Source organism: Pristiophorus japonicus, chromosome 23 (genome assembly GCF_044704955.1).
Source record: "Pristiophorus japonicus isolate sPriJap1 chromosome 23, sPriJap1.hap1, whole genome shotgun sequence".
Taxonomy (NCBI): domain Eukaryota; kingdom Metazoa; phylum Chordata; class Chondrichthyes; family Pristiophoridae; genus Pristiophorus; species Pristiophorus japonicus.
In genome coordinates, this window is record NC_091999.1 from 32389460 (window position 1) to 32404460 (window position 15001).

The following is a 15001-nucleotide window of genomic DNA, read 5'->3' on the forward strand; positions in this document are numbered from 1 at the left end:
GTGGGCAAAAGTCTAGCAGATGGACTATAATGTGGTAAAATATCAGGTGATTTACTTTGGTAGGAAAAAAAAAGCAAATTATTATTTAGATGTGGACGATTATAAAATGCTGTTATACAGAGAGATCTGGGGATTCTTGTACATGAAACTCAAAAAGTTTGCATGCAGGTACAGCATTAATCAGGAAGGCAAACTGAATGCTGGCCTTTATTGCAAAGGGGATGGAATCTAAAAGTAGAGAAGTACTGCTACAACTGTCAGACCACACCTGGGCTACTGCGCACAGTTTTGGTCTGGACTTGTCTCCATTCTCGTGCCGAGATGATTGATACACCCAGATAGGAAGGACAACATTTGGGTACACTGATTCCCCACCAATTCCCATTCCCCTTCTTTCTGGTGGATATGGAGGGGCCACTGTGTGTAATAGGCAAGTCATTAAGAATTGTCAGCAAGCTATTTCCAATTGGAGATTATATTCAGTGGAAACTTTCACACACTATTGTAGATTTTGTACCAAAGATCAATTTAGGATTAAAGTAAAAGTTCATAATTTTATTGCAAACTAAATTTCCGTTGAGAGTTGCTGAATTAAGGGGTAAGATAACCCACAGTGTTTCTTAAATGGACACTGCAGCCCCGAGAACACAATCAGCAATATATCCAGAATATTAAAGTCCAGCCCAGTTATATGGTTATTAACATCAGCAGAGACAAACCCCAACTGTCCGAATGAACATGGTTCAGTCGGGATGTGATTAACAGCCTCAATAACAACAGAATCCAACTCCTGCAGTCACTTGTGAACTCGCTGGTGTCTCAGTAGGGTGGATGATGTAGTGAATCCCTTCCCGCACTCAGAGCAGGTGAACGGCCTCTCCCCAGTGTGTACTTGCTGGTGTGTCAGCAGGTGTGATGACTGAGTGAATCCCTTCCCACATTCAGAGCAAGTGAATGGCCTCTCCCCAGTGTGTACTCGCTGGTGTGACTGCAGGTGGGATGACTGAGTGAATCTTTTCCCACACTCAGAGCAAGTGAATGGCCTCGCCCCAGTGTGTACTCGCTGGTGTGACTGCAGGTGGGATGACTGAGTGAATCTCTTCCCACACTCAGAGCAAGTGAATGGCCTCTCCCCAGTGTGTACTCGCTGGTGTGACTGCAGGTGGGATGACTGAGTGAATCTCTTCCCACACTCAGAGCAAGTGAATGGCCTCGCCCCAGTGTGAACTCGCTGATGTGTCAGCAGCGTGGATGAACAAGTGAATCCCTTCCCGCACTCAGATCAGGTGAACGGCCTCACCCCAGTGTGAACTCGCTGGTGTGTCAGAAGGCGGGATGACCGAGTGAATCCCTTACCGCACACAGAGCAGGTGAATGGCCTCTCCCCAGTGTGAACTCGATGGTGTTTCAGCAGGTAGGATGACGTAGTGGATCCCTTCCCACACTCAGAGTCGGTGCACGGCCTCTCCCCAGTGTGAACTCGCTGGTGTGTCAGCAGGATGGATGACTGAGTGAATCCCTTCCCACACTCAGAGCAGGTGAATGGCCTCTCCCCAGTGTGAACTCGCTGGTGTGTCAGCAGGTGGGATGAACAAGTGAATCCCTTCCCACACTCATAGCAGGTGAATGGTCTCTCCCCAGTGTGAACTCGCTGGTGTGTCAGCAGGTGGGATGAACAAGTGAATCCCTTCCCACACTCAAAGCAGGTGAATGGCCTCTCCCCAGTGTGAACTCGCTGGTGTTTCAGCAGGTTGGATGAACAAGTGAATCCCTTCCCACACTCCGAGCAGGTGAACGGCCTCTCCCCAGTGTGAACTCGCTGGTGTTTCAGCAGGTCGGATGATGCAGTGAATCCCTTCCCACACTCCGAGCAGGTGAACGGCCTCTCCCCAGTGTGAACTCGCTGGTGCGTCAGCAGGCTGGATGATACAGTGAATCCCTTCCCACACACAGGGCAGGTGAACGGCCTCTCCCCAGTGTGACTGCGTTGATGAATTTCCAGCACAGATGGTGATCTGAATCCCTTCCAACAGTCCCCACATTTCCATGGTTTCTCCATGGTGCGGGTATCCTTGTGACTCTGGACGGTTGGACGATCAGTTGAAGCCTCGCCCACACACACAACACGTTTACAGTTTCTTCCCGCTGTGAATTGTGTGATGTTTCTTCAGGCTGTGTAACTGGTTAAAGGTCTTTCCACAGGCAGTGCCCTGGAACACTCACTCGGGTGTGTGTGTCTCGGTGCTTTTCCAGTCACACAGATATTTGAAATCTTTTTACACAGACAGAACAGACAAACATTTCTCCTTCCACTTTCAAAGGCCGATGATATTCAGGTCCTGATGAATCGATTGACTCCGTCAGATCTTGACGCGATGTTTGGTTTGTGTTTCCTGTCTGAAAATCTCCCCTTCTAATACGCTGTAAAAGGAGATAACAAAACTCATCACTGTCAGTACAAGACACAAATTCAGGATAGATACATATAGTTTCCATGGAACATTCTTTCCTCTCTTGTTCTTCCAAAGCTGTAAATCCCTGTCCCACACATTGTCCCTCCTGCTGTGCTGAAATACAAATCAACACACATTTCTGGCCTGTTTCTCCTCCACTCCCAGTTTTCAACACCAATTCTGGTTGGCTTCAGTTCTACATTCAATGGTTCCCGTCCCTCTCCTCCACTGAACGTTCTGACTGTGGCTGGGTTCAGTTCTACACTCACTGTTCCCCACCTCCCCTGAAGGTGCTGACTCTGGCTGGGTTCAGTTCTACACTCATTGGTTCCCTTCCCCTGAAGGTACTGACTCTGGCTGGGTTCAGTTCTACAGTCACTGGTTCCCTTCCCCTGAAGGTACTGACTCTGGCTGGGTTCAGTTCTACACTCATTGGTTCCCTTCCCCTGAAGGTACTGACTCTGGCTGGGTTCAGTTCTACACTCACTGGTTCCCTTCCCCTGAAGGTACTGACTCTGGCTGGGTTCAGTTCTACACTCATTGGTTCCCTTCCCCTGAAGAAACTGACTCTGGCTGGGTTCAGTTCTACACTCACTGGTTCCCCTCCCCTGAAACATAGAAACATAGAAAATAGGTGCAGGAGCAGGCCATTCAGCCCTTCCAGCCTGCACCGCCATTCAACGAGTTCATGGCTGAACATGAAACTTCAGTACCCACTTCCTGCTTTCACGCCATACCCCTTGATCCCCCGAGTAGTAAGGACTTCATCTAACTCCCTTTTGAATATATTTAGTGAATTGGCCTCAACTACTTCCTGTGGTAGAGAATTCCACAGGTTCACCACTCTCTGGGTGAAGAAGTTTCTCCTTATCTCGGTCCTAAATGGCTTACTCCTTATCCTTAGACTGTGACCCCTGGTTCTGGACTTCCCCAACATTGGGAACATTCTTCCTGCATCCAACCTGTCCAAACCCGTCAGAATTTTAAACGTTTCTATGAGGTCCCCTCTCACTCTTCTGAACTCCAGTGAATACAAGCCCAGTTGATTCAGTCTTTCTTGATAGGTCAGTCCCACCATCCCGGGAATCAGTCTGGTGAATCTTCGCTGCACTCCCTCAACAGCAAGTATGTCCTTCCTCAAGTTAGGAGACCAAAACTGTACACAATACTCCAGGTGTGGCCTCACCAAGGCCCTGTACAACTGTAGCAACACCTCCCTGCCCCTGTACTCAAATCCCCTCGCTATGAAGGCCAACATGCCATTTGCTTTCTTAACCGCCTGCTGTACCTGCATGCCAACCTTCAATGACTGATGTACCATGACACCCAGGTCTCGTTGCACCTTCCCTTTTCCTAATCTGTCACCATTCAGATAATAGTCTGTCTCTCTGTTTTTACCACCAAAGTGGATAACCTCACATTTATCCACATTATACTTCATCTGCCACGCATTTGCCCACTCACCTAACCTATCCAAGTCACTCTGTAGCCTCATAGCATCCTCCTCGCAGCTCACACTGCCACCCAACTTAGTGTCATCCGCAAATTTGGAGATACTACATTTAATCCCTTCGTCTAAATCATTAATGTATAATGTAAACAGCTGGGGCCCCAGCACAGAACCCTGCGGTACCCCACTAGTCACTGCCTGCCATTCCAAAAAGTACCCATTTACTCCTACTCTTTGCTTCCTGTCTGACAACCAGTTCTCAATCCACGTCAGCACACTACCCCCAATCCCATGTGCTTTAACTTTGCACATTAATCTCCTGTGTGGGACCTTGTCGAAAGCCTTCTGAAAGTCCAAATATACCACATCAACTGGTACTCCTTTGTCCACTTTATTGGAAACATCCTCAAAAAATTCCAGAAGGTTTGTCAAGCATGATCTCCCTTTTACAAATCCATTTTTTTTTTTTTTTTTTTAATAAATTCGTAGCCAATCGTTTCCAATTCTTTGTCAAGTCACAAACGCCAGAGGTCACCCTGCACCAGTCAAGGATCACTCTGCGCCAATGCTCTTAGCCAAAAGGCCTAGAGCCACTGCACCGTTCCTGGAAGTACTGCAATACCAGGTTCGTGCCATGAAGGTGGATGGGTCAGGTCCCCCACACACCTCCGTGGAGGTGGATGGGTCAAGCCATCCCACCCACCTCCTGTTTACAAAAATGTAAGCATATACCTTCCTGACCAGGGAGAAACCACCCGGAGGTCATGGTGGCTGGTCAGGTTAGTTATGCAGATCTTAGCACACTACCCCCAATCCCATGTGCTTTAACTTTGCACATTTATCTCTTGTGTGGGACCTTGTCGAAAGCCTTCTGAAAGTCCAAATATACCACATCAACTGGTTCTCCTTTGTCCACTCTACTGGAAACATCCTCAAAAAATTCCAGAAGATTTGTCAAGCATGATTTCCCTTTTACAAATCCATGCTGACTTGGACCTATCATGTCACCATTTTCCAAATGCGCTGCTATGACATCCTTAATAATTGATTCCATCATTTTACCCACTACTGAGGTCAGGCTGACCGGTCTATAATTCCCTGCTTTCTCTCTCCCTCCTTTTTTAAAAAGTGGGGTTACATTGGCTACCCTCCACTCGATAGGAACTGATCCAGAGTCAATGGAATGTTGGAAAATTACTGTCAATGCATCCGCTATTTCCAAGGCCACCTCCTTAAGTACTCTGGGATGCAGTCCATCAGGCCCTGGGGATTTATCGGCCTTCAATCCCATCAATTTCCCCAACACAATTTCCCGACTAATAAAGATTTCCCTCAGTTCCTCCTCCTTAATAGACCCTCTGACCACTTTTATATCCGGAAGGTTGTTTGTGTCCTCCTTAGTGAATACTGAACCAAAGTACTTGTTCAATTGGTCTGCCATTTCTTTGTTCCCCGTTATGACTTCCCCTGATTCTGACTGCAGGGGACCTACGTTTGTCTTTACTAACCTCTTTCTCTTTACATACCTATAGAAACTTTTGCAATCCGCCTTAATGTTCCCTGCAAGCTTCTTCTCGTACTCCATTTTCCCTACCCTAATCAAACCCTTTGTCCTCCTCTGCTGAGTTCTAAATTTCTCCCAGTCCCCAGGTTCGCTGCTATTTCTGGCCGATTTGTATGCCACTTCCTTGGCTTTAATACTATCCCTGATTTCCCTAGATAGCCACGGTTGAGCCACCTTCCCTTTTTTATTTTTACGCCAGACAGGAATGTACAATTGTTGTAATTCATCCATGCGTTCTCTAAATGTCTGCCATTGCCCATCCACAGTCAACCCCTTAAGTATCATTAGCCAATCTATCTTAACCAAAAGGTACTGACTCTGGCTGGGTTCAGTTCTACAGTCACTGGTTCCCTTCCCCTGAAGGTACTGACTCTGGCTGGGTTCAGTTCGGGACACAGACATCATTCACTTTGTTTCCTGCATGAAGATGGCCACGCACGCGCTGTGCTGCTCAGTGAATCAAAATGACAGCGTGAACATGCCTTCCTGCACCAAGATGGCCACCGTTAGCCTGGGCCTGTGACTGGGAGAAAGCCCCGAAGCTGCAAACGCCGATATTCCGGTTATTATTCCGGGTTTGTGGCGGGCACCGGTTGTTCATGAAGCCTCCTTGGCTCCCCACTGGTCCATTACTCCGCTGCGTCCCGCTGAAAAGCACACTTCTTAGGAGCCTGTACAAAACGTGTCACCTCCGCCATTACACGCACCGCGCATGCTCCAAACACAGCCAGATCGCGCCTGCGCACTGAGTTCCTGTAGTCTGGGTGCGGCTCATTCTCCCCCGCGGGGCATGCTGGGTACATACGACTATGAGAAATAGGAGCAGGAGTGGGCCACCCGGACCCTCGAGCATACTCCCCATTCAATAAGGTCATGGCTGGTCTGATCATAGACTCAGCTCCATTCCCTGCCCGCTGCCCAGAACCCTTTACTCCCTTATCGCTCAAAAATCTGGCTATCTCCACCTTAATATATTCAATGAACCAGACTCCACTGCTCTCTGCTGCAGAGAATTCCACAGATTTACAACCCCCCGAAAGAAGAAATTCCTCCTCATCTGAGTTTTAAATAGGCAGAGGAGAAAGATTAGAACATCATTCAACTACCACAGAAAGTAGTTGAGGCCAATTCACTAAATATATTCAAAAGGGAGTTAGATGAAGTCCTTACTACTCGGGGGATCAAGGGTTATGGCGAGAAAGCAGGAAGGGGGTACTGAAGTTTCATGTTCAGCCATGAACTCATTGAATGGCGGTGCAGGCTATGATTTACTGTGATTGCATTGGGCACTGAACCACGTTCATTCTGGCAGCTCTTGTTTTTTTCTGGTTATCTTAATAACCCCTATATCTCAACATAAGAACATAAGAAATAGCAACAGGAGCAGGCCATATGGCCCCTCGAGCCTACTCCGCCATTCAATAAGATCATGGCTGATCTGATCAGGGACTCAGCTCCACTTCCTGCCCGCTCCCCATACCCATATCGTTTAGGAAACTGTCTATTTCTGTCTTAAATTTATTCAACGGCCCAGCTTCCACAGTTGTCTGAGGCAGTGAAGTCCATAGATTTACAACCCTCAGAGAAGAAATTTCTCCTCATCTCTATTTTAAATGGGCGGCCCCTTATTCTAAGATCATGCACTCTAATCCTAGACTCCCCATTATCAGTGGAAACATCCTCTCTGCATCCACCTTATCAAGCCCCCTCATAATCTTATACATTTTGATAAGATCACCTTTCATTCTTCTGAATTCCAGTGAGTAGAGGCCCAACCTACTTAATCGTTCCTCATAAGTGAAACCCTCATGCTCAGAATCAACCGAGTGAACCTTCGCTGAGCTGCCTCCAAAACAAGTATATCCTTTCATAAATATGGAAACCAAAACTGCACGCAGTTTTCACATACAGCTGTCGCAAGATTTCCCTGCTTTTATACCCCATCCCTTTTGCAATAAAGGCCAAGATACCTGTTGCGTTTCATGCACAAGTACCCCCAGGTCCCGCTGTACTGCGGTACTTTGCAATCTTTCGCCATTTAAATAATATGTTGCTTTGATTTTTTCTGCAAAGTGCATGACCTCACACTTTCCAACATTATAGTCCATCTGCCAAATTTTTGCTCACTCACTTAGCCTGTCTATGTCCTTTTGCAGATTTGTTGTGTCCTCCTCACATATTGCTTTTCCTTCGACCTTTGTATCATCAGCAAACTTGGCTATGTTACACTCAGTCCCTTTTTCCAAGTCGTTAATATAGATTGTAAAGCTGGAGATCAATACCCTCTATAAATGTTGAATAAATTATCTTTGTTTCAAACACAGTTTGTTGAATATTTGATTCCTCCATGATCAGAGGAGATTAATTGATGTTCTGTTACAGACTGTTCCCTTTTCGGGCTTTTTCTTAATCTAACTTATATCACTTCTCATCTAGTTCGCTTTCTAGCATATCAAACCCCAAATTTGTTCCAGTTGCATACATGAGTTGTGGTTGTAGTAGACTTAACTGCAGTATCCCACTTTAAACTCAGCTGAAATCTTTTGAACCACCCCTTTATTGAACTGTCTTGCATAAGATTTGAAATCCGTTACTTTCTAGATCAGTTAACACATTTTTGAAACCGATTGAATATTAAAAACTCATCCACACATTTTGCACGTGATAGCCTGTGAAATATTCTGATATTTGTAATCATCATTACCACAAGCTCCATTCCCGAGTGACCGACTCTATCCCTCTCCCCAACTTCTGTCTGAGCCTGAACCAGACTGTACACAACCTTGGTGACATACTTAACCCTGAAATAAGTCTTTGACCACATATCCACAAACTAACTAAGAATGCCTATTTCCACCTCTGTAACATCGCCCATCTCCGCTCATGCCTCAGCTCATCCACTGCTGAAGCCCTCATCCATGCCTTTTTTTACTTCTGGACTTGACTATTCCAATGCACTCCTCCCACATTCTGACCTACATAAACTCGTGTTTGTACCCAGTGCTGTACGTGCCCGAGGAGTGTTTGATGGACAGTGTAGAGGGAGTTTTACTCTGTATCTAACCCGTGCTGTACCTGTGATGGGAGTTTTTGATAGATCGGTGTAGAGGGAACTTTCCTCTGTATCTAACCCGTGTTGTACCTGCCCTGGGAATGTCTGGTTGAACATTATAGAGGGAGATCGCCTCAATATCTAATAAATGCTGTATCTGCCCTGGAATGCCTGGGACGTTAGAGGGAGATGTACTCTATGTCTAAACTGTACTGTACTTGCCCTGGGAACTGTACAGTGGAAGCTTTGGTCTGTATTGAATCCATGTTGTACCTGCCCTGGGAGAGTTTGATGGGACAGTATATTGGGATCCTTACTGTGTACCTACTCATATCTTTTATACCCCTTGGAGGACGAAATGCACACTGTGACAATGGGAGGAGCTCCTCAGCCAGAGTGACTGGAGTGCATCATCACCCCCAGCAACCAAATTTTAATTTGATTGAAGTTTACTGTCCAATGTTTAATTGGTTTATTTTGTTGGTTATAGTGCCCCCCACCCCAGCTTTAATCAGGGGGCACTTGATTTACAGATCAACAACAAAATAGTTGTGCTATACCTGCCCTGGGATTTTTTTATTGGAACAGTGTAGAGGGAGAAATTACTCTGTATTTATCCCATGCTGTTCCTGCCCTGGAGTCTTTGTGGGACATGCACTTCATATGTGCTGTACCGGCCCTCGTCTGTTTGTTGCGACAATGTTGAGGGAGCTTTATTCTGGATATAACCTATGCTGTACCTGCCCTGGGATTGTTTAATGGGACCGTGTAGTGAGAGTTTTACTCTCTGTTTAAACCGTGCTGTACTTCACCTGAGAGTATTTAATGTGGCAGAGTAGAGAAGCGGGAGCTCTACACTGTATCTAACCCATGTATCACATCATGGGCCACCCCAACCTGCGAGAGAACATCTCCACAGGTTGGGGCTGTAAAAAGAGCAGGAGCGAGCCACTGCAGCTTCAGTGTGAGCTGACACAAATGTGTGACGGCTTCGAGCTAGATGACTGGGTGACATCATCAGGGCCCAGATTGCCATTTGGAGCGTGAGCAGGAGCATCGGCAGGGCCCTGGTACAGCAGAGGAACATGGAAGGTTGTGCTGGACTTGTGACGAGTGATCGGGGCAGAGGAGTGATGAGGGAGCATGCCTGAGATTTGGTGGGTGATCGTGATGGAGGTTCAGTGAATGTTTGGTGCAGAGATGTGGCAGGAGATCGTGGCGGAGGTGCGGCGAGTGTTTTTTTGAGGAGGAGCGGAGAGGGATCGTGGCGGAGGTGAAGTGAATGTTTGTGGTGGAGGAGTGGCGAGAGATCGTGGCGGAGGTGCAGCGAATGAGGGTACCGGGCGCAAAAGAGGCGAGAGCCCAGGGGCAGCACGGACCAGCCCACACTGTTATATTTGTGCACACTAGCTCCGTACAGCAAAACAGGTCTCCAGTAATCCTGATTAACCCTTGCCACTGGACCAATCCTAGCTCTGTCATGCCCGTGTCGTGGCTGGTGTGCAACAGTCACCACACGTTAAAAACAATCCACCCATAGGCTTCTTCCACCTCGTCAATTGGAGGTCAGGACTGGAACATTGGGTTCCTCATTGAAACATCTGTGAACTCATGTGGAAGCAAATCATCCTCGTTCGAGGGACCGGCTATGATCATCTATACCATGCTTTACCTGCCCTGGGATTGTTCAGAACAGTGTAGAGGGAGATTTATTCTGTATCTATCCCATGCTGTAGTTTCCTCTGGCACTGACTCTCACTGGGTACAGTTCCTTTGGCACAGATTTACTGTATATTTAATTCGTGCTGTACCTATCCTGGGAGTGTTTGACAGGATAGTGTAGAGTGAGCTTTATTCATTATCTAACCAATTCAGTATCTGACAATGTGTAAAGAAGGGTTGCGAATGTGGTAGATGGATAGAGAATGTGGCAAATGGATAGAGAATGTGGCAAAAGGATGGAGATAGGGAATCATGGGAAAATAGCTAAAGAAATGTCAAGATGCAGACAACTGCAGAATCGACAGAAAAAAAGTGGTTATCAAGAGTTGAAGTTGAGGTTAAACACGGGACATGAGAAAGACGCAAGGCGGCACAAAGAAAGAAAACAATCCTAGATAGGAGGGGAAAAGTAATAGCTTTTACTGATAAGGAGGAAGGGAAACTAATTGGGTTCTTTACTGATTAGGGAAGACAGTGTAGCAAAGCTATAACTAACCTGACCCTGACACCAGCCCTAATTGGGAGACTTTCTTGCCTGCCATTGGACGTACTCGGGGGGGGGGGGGAGGCAGAAAGGGATTGGATAGACCAAGTGCTAATCAAATATGCTCTGTTTTGAAAATGTATAACTGTTGTGTCGCGCTGAAAAGGCGCTTGTCCAGGGGAAGGTAAATAAGCTCTGATTGAGAGTGTCCCTTTGTCTTGACAAGTCCTGGCCGGAGAATCTTCAATAAAGGTCTTTTACGAAAAGGCAAGAAGGTTTTCGCATCAGTGTATTCGCTGAAACAGATTGAGGGAAAAAGAATATCCACTCTGGAATGCATGGGACAGGTTGAGCGAGATATACTCCATATCTCACCTTGGAATGTCTAGTGGGATAGTGTTGAGGAAGCTTTACTCTGTATCTAAGCAAGGCAAGGATATCCTTACTTAGAGAAGGAGACCAAAACAGTGCACAATACTGCAGGTGTGGTAAGGGAGTGAAGGGTTCTGGGGAGCGGGCAGGGAATGGAGCTGAGTCCATGATCAGACCAGCCATGACCTTATTGAATGGGGAGCATGCTCGGGGGTTTGGGTGGCCCCCTCCTGCTCCTATTTCTCATGGTCTTATGTACCCAGCATGCCCCGCGAGGGAGAATGTGCCGCACCCAGACTACAGGAGCTCAGTGCGCAGGCGCGGGCCCTGGCTGTGTTTGGAGCATGCGCGGTGCGTGTAATGGCGGCGGCAACACGTTTAGTACAGGCTCCTCAGAAGTGTCCTTTTCAGTGGGATAGATTGGAGAAATGGACCAGCGGGGAGCCGGGGAGGCTTTATAAACATCCGGCGCCCGCTGCAAGCCCGGAATAATAACTGGAATATTGGCGGTTGCAGCTTCGGGGCTTTATCCCGGTCACAGGCCCAGACTAACAGCGGCCATCTTCATGCAGGAAGGCTGGTTCAGCGCTCCGCTATTTTGATTCAATGAGTAGCAGAGTGCATGTGTGGTCATCTTGGTGCAGGAACAAAGTGAATGATGTCAATGTCTGGAACTTAACACAGCCATTTAGGACCGAGATGAGGAGAGACTTCTTCACCCAGAGAGTGGTGAACCTGTGGAATTCTCTACCACAGAAAGTTGTTGATGCCAATTCACTAAATATATTAAAAAAGGAGTTAGATGTAGTCCTCACTACTAGGGGGATCAAGGGGTATGGCTAGAAAGCAGGAATGGGTTACAGAAGTGGCATGTTCAGCCATGAACTCATTGAATGGCGGTGCAGGCTCGAAGGGCCGAATGGCCTACTCCTGCACCTATTTTCTATGTTTCTATGTTTCTATGTTTCGATGAGGGGGTTGACTTTTGAGAAAAGGTTGAGGTTGTGCCTCTACTCATTGGAATTCAGAAGTATAAGGGGTGATCTTAACGAAATGTGTAAGATTATGAGGGGGCTTGACAAGGTGGATGCAGAGAGGAATTTCCACTGATAATGGGGAGACGAGAACTATGGGGCATAATCTAAGAATAACGGGCCGCCCACTTAAAAGAAGAAATTTCTTCTTGGAGAGTTGTGGATCTGTGGAATTCACTGCCTCAGAGAGCTGTGCAAGCCGGGACATTGAATAAATTTAAGACATAAATAGACAGATTTATAAACGATAAGGGAATAAGTGGTTATGGGGAGCGGACCCGAGTCCATGATCGGATCAGCGATGATGGTATTAAATGGAGGAGCAGGCTCGAGGGGCCAGATGGGCTACACCTGCTCCTATTTCTTATGTTAACTAGTGAGTGCAGAACTGAAACCAGACAGATTCAGCATCTGCATTGGATGAGAGGGGAGCCAGTGAGTTTGGAACAGATTCCAGCCACATTCAGCACCTTAAGGGGAGGGGATCAGTGATTGTAGAACTTGTTCCAGCCAGAGCCAACACTTTTAGGGGAGGAGAGGGAGGGGAACCAGTGAGTGTAGAACTGAACCCAGACAGAGTCAGTACCTTCAGGGGAGGGGAACCAGTGAGTGTAGAACTGAACCCAGCCAGAGTCAGTACCTTCAGGGGAGGGGAACCAGTGAGTGTAGAACTGAACCCAGCCAGAGTCAGTACCTTCAGGGGAGGGGAACCAGTGAGTGTAGAATTGAACCCAGCCAGAGTCAGCACCTTCAGAGGAGGAATGCAAAGGGAACCAATGAGTGTATAGCTGAACCCAGACAGAGTGATCATTTTCAGGTTAGGGGAACCAGTGAGTGTAGAACTGAACCCAGCCAGAGTCAGCACCTTCAGGGGAGGGGAGAGATGTGAGGGAGGGGAAGGAGTGAGTATCGAACTGAACCCTGCCACAGTCAGCACGTTAAGGGGAGGGGAGAGATGGGAGGGAGGGTAAGCATGGAGTATAGAACTGAACCCAGCCACAGAAGGTACCTTCAGGTTCACTCCCTGGTTCCTCTCCTGTCTGGTGTAGAAATCCCCTCGGCATGGGAATGGAGACAAGTCCAGACCAAAACTGTGCGCAGTACTTCAGCTGGGTCTCACCAATATCCTGTACAGTTGTAGCAGGACTTCGACTTTTATACTCTATCCCCCTTGCAATAAAGGCCAACATTCCATTTGCCTTCCTGATTAATTGCTGTACCTGCATACTAACTTTTTGAGTTTCATATACAAGAAACCCCAGATCCCTCTGTATAACAGTATTTTGTAATCGTCCATTTAAATAATAATTTGCTTTGTTATTTTTCCTACCAAAGGAGATCACCTGACATTTTACCACATTGTCGTCCATCTGCCAGATTTTTGCCCACTCATTGAGCCTGTCTATATCCCTTTGTAGATTCTTTGCATCCTCCTCACAACTTGCTTTCCCACCTATCTTTGTATCATCAATAATTTGGTTGCGTTACACTCGGTCCCTTCATCCAAGTCATTAATATAAATTATAAATAGTTGAGGCCCCAGCACTGATCCCTGCGGCACCCCACTAGTTACAGTTTGCCAAACTGAAAATGACCCATTTATCCCGACTCTGTTTTGTGTGTTACCCAATCCTCGATCCATGCTGATATATTACCGACAACCCCGTGAGCACTTAGCCTGTGCAGTAACCTTATCGAATACTTTCTGGAAATCCAAATATACACCAACGGGTTGTCCTTTATCCACTCTGCTCGTTACATCTTCAAACAACTCCAGCAAATTTGTCAAATATGATTTCCCTTTCATAAAACCATGCTGGCTCTGCTTGACTGCAATATGATTTTCTAAATGTCCTGCTGCTACTTCCTAAATGATGGACTCCAGTATTTTCCCATTGACAGATGGTAGACTAACTGGTCTATAGTTTCCTGCTTTCTGTCTCCCTCCTTTCTTAAATAGGGATGTTACATTTGCAGTTTTCCAGTCCACTGGGACCTCTCCAGAATTCAGGGAATTTTGGTAGATTACAACCAGTGCATCCACTATCTCTGCAGCCACTTCTTTTAAGACCCTGGGATGCATGCCATCAGGTCCAGGAGACTTGTCCACCTTTAATCCCATTAGTTTGCTTCCTACTTTATCTCTAGTGATTCTTTTCAGGTCCCCACCCCCCACAATAACTCCTTTAACAACTATTGGGATGCTTTTAGTGTCCTCTACTGTGAAGACCGATAGAAAATATCTGTTCAAAGTCTCTTCCATTTCCGTGTTTCCCATGATTAATTCTCCAGTCTCATCTTCTAAGGGACCAACGTTTACTTCAGCGACTCGTTTCTTTTTTTACATACCTGTTGAAGCTCTTACTGTCTGTTTTTATATTTCTTACTAGTTTGATCTCGTATGCTATCATCTCTGTCTTTCTTATTATTCGTCCTCCTTCGCTGGTTTCTAAACATTTCTCAATCCTCTGGCCTTCCACTGTCCTTCGCAACATTGTATGCTTTTTTTTCAATTTGATATCATCCTTTACTTCCTTCGTTAGCCAGGGATGGTTCATCCTTCTCTTAGCATCTTTATTTCTCTGCTGAGATTATGAAATATCTCATTAAATGTTTGTCACTGCATTTCTAGTCTTACCCTTGAACATATTTTCCCAGTCCACTTGGTGTCAGTGACAAGGATTGGTTTATATCACATGGGAGGAGATCGGTGTCAGTGACTGTGGAATTGGTTCAACCTTCTTTGACCTGACCAAGGCCTTTGACACTGTCAACTGTGAGGGATTATGGGGTGTACTTTTCAAATTTGGCTGTCCTCTAAAATGTGTCACCATCCTCCACTTGCTTGGTGATAACATGCAAGCTGTGAT

General features: G+C 46.5%; 1 protein-coding gene across 1 annotated transcript; it reads right to left on the reverse strand.

Moving 5' to 3' along the window:
* Window positions 1-1122: 1122 nt before the first annotated feature.
* Window positions 1123-14642, reverse strand: LOC139235336 (zinc finger protein 229-like). Its single transcript, XM_070866475.1, has 2 exons — window positions 14481-14642; window positions 1123-2421 (listed from the first exon to the last, which is right to left on the reverse strand). Exon 2 carries the CDS (start codon window positions 2057-2059, stop codon window positions 1283-1285), a length of 777 nt encoding a protein of 258 aa, XP_070722576.1. The 5' UTR covers window positions 2060-2421; window positions 14481-14642; the 3' UTR covers window positions 1123-1282.
* Window positions 14643-15001: the final 359 nt, after the last annotated feature.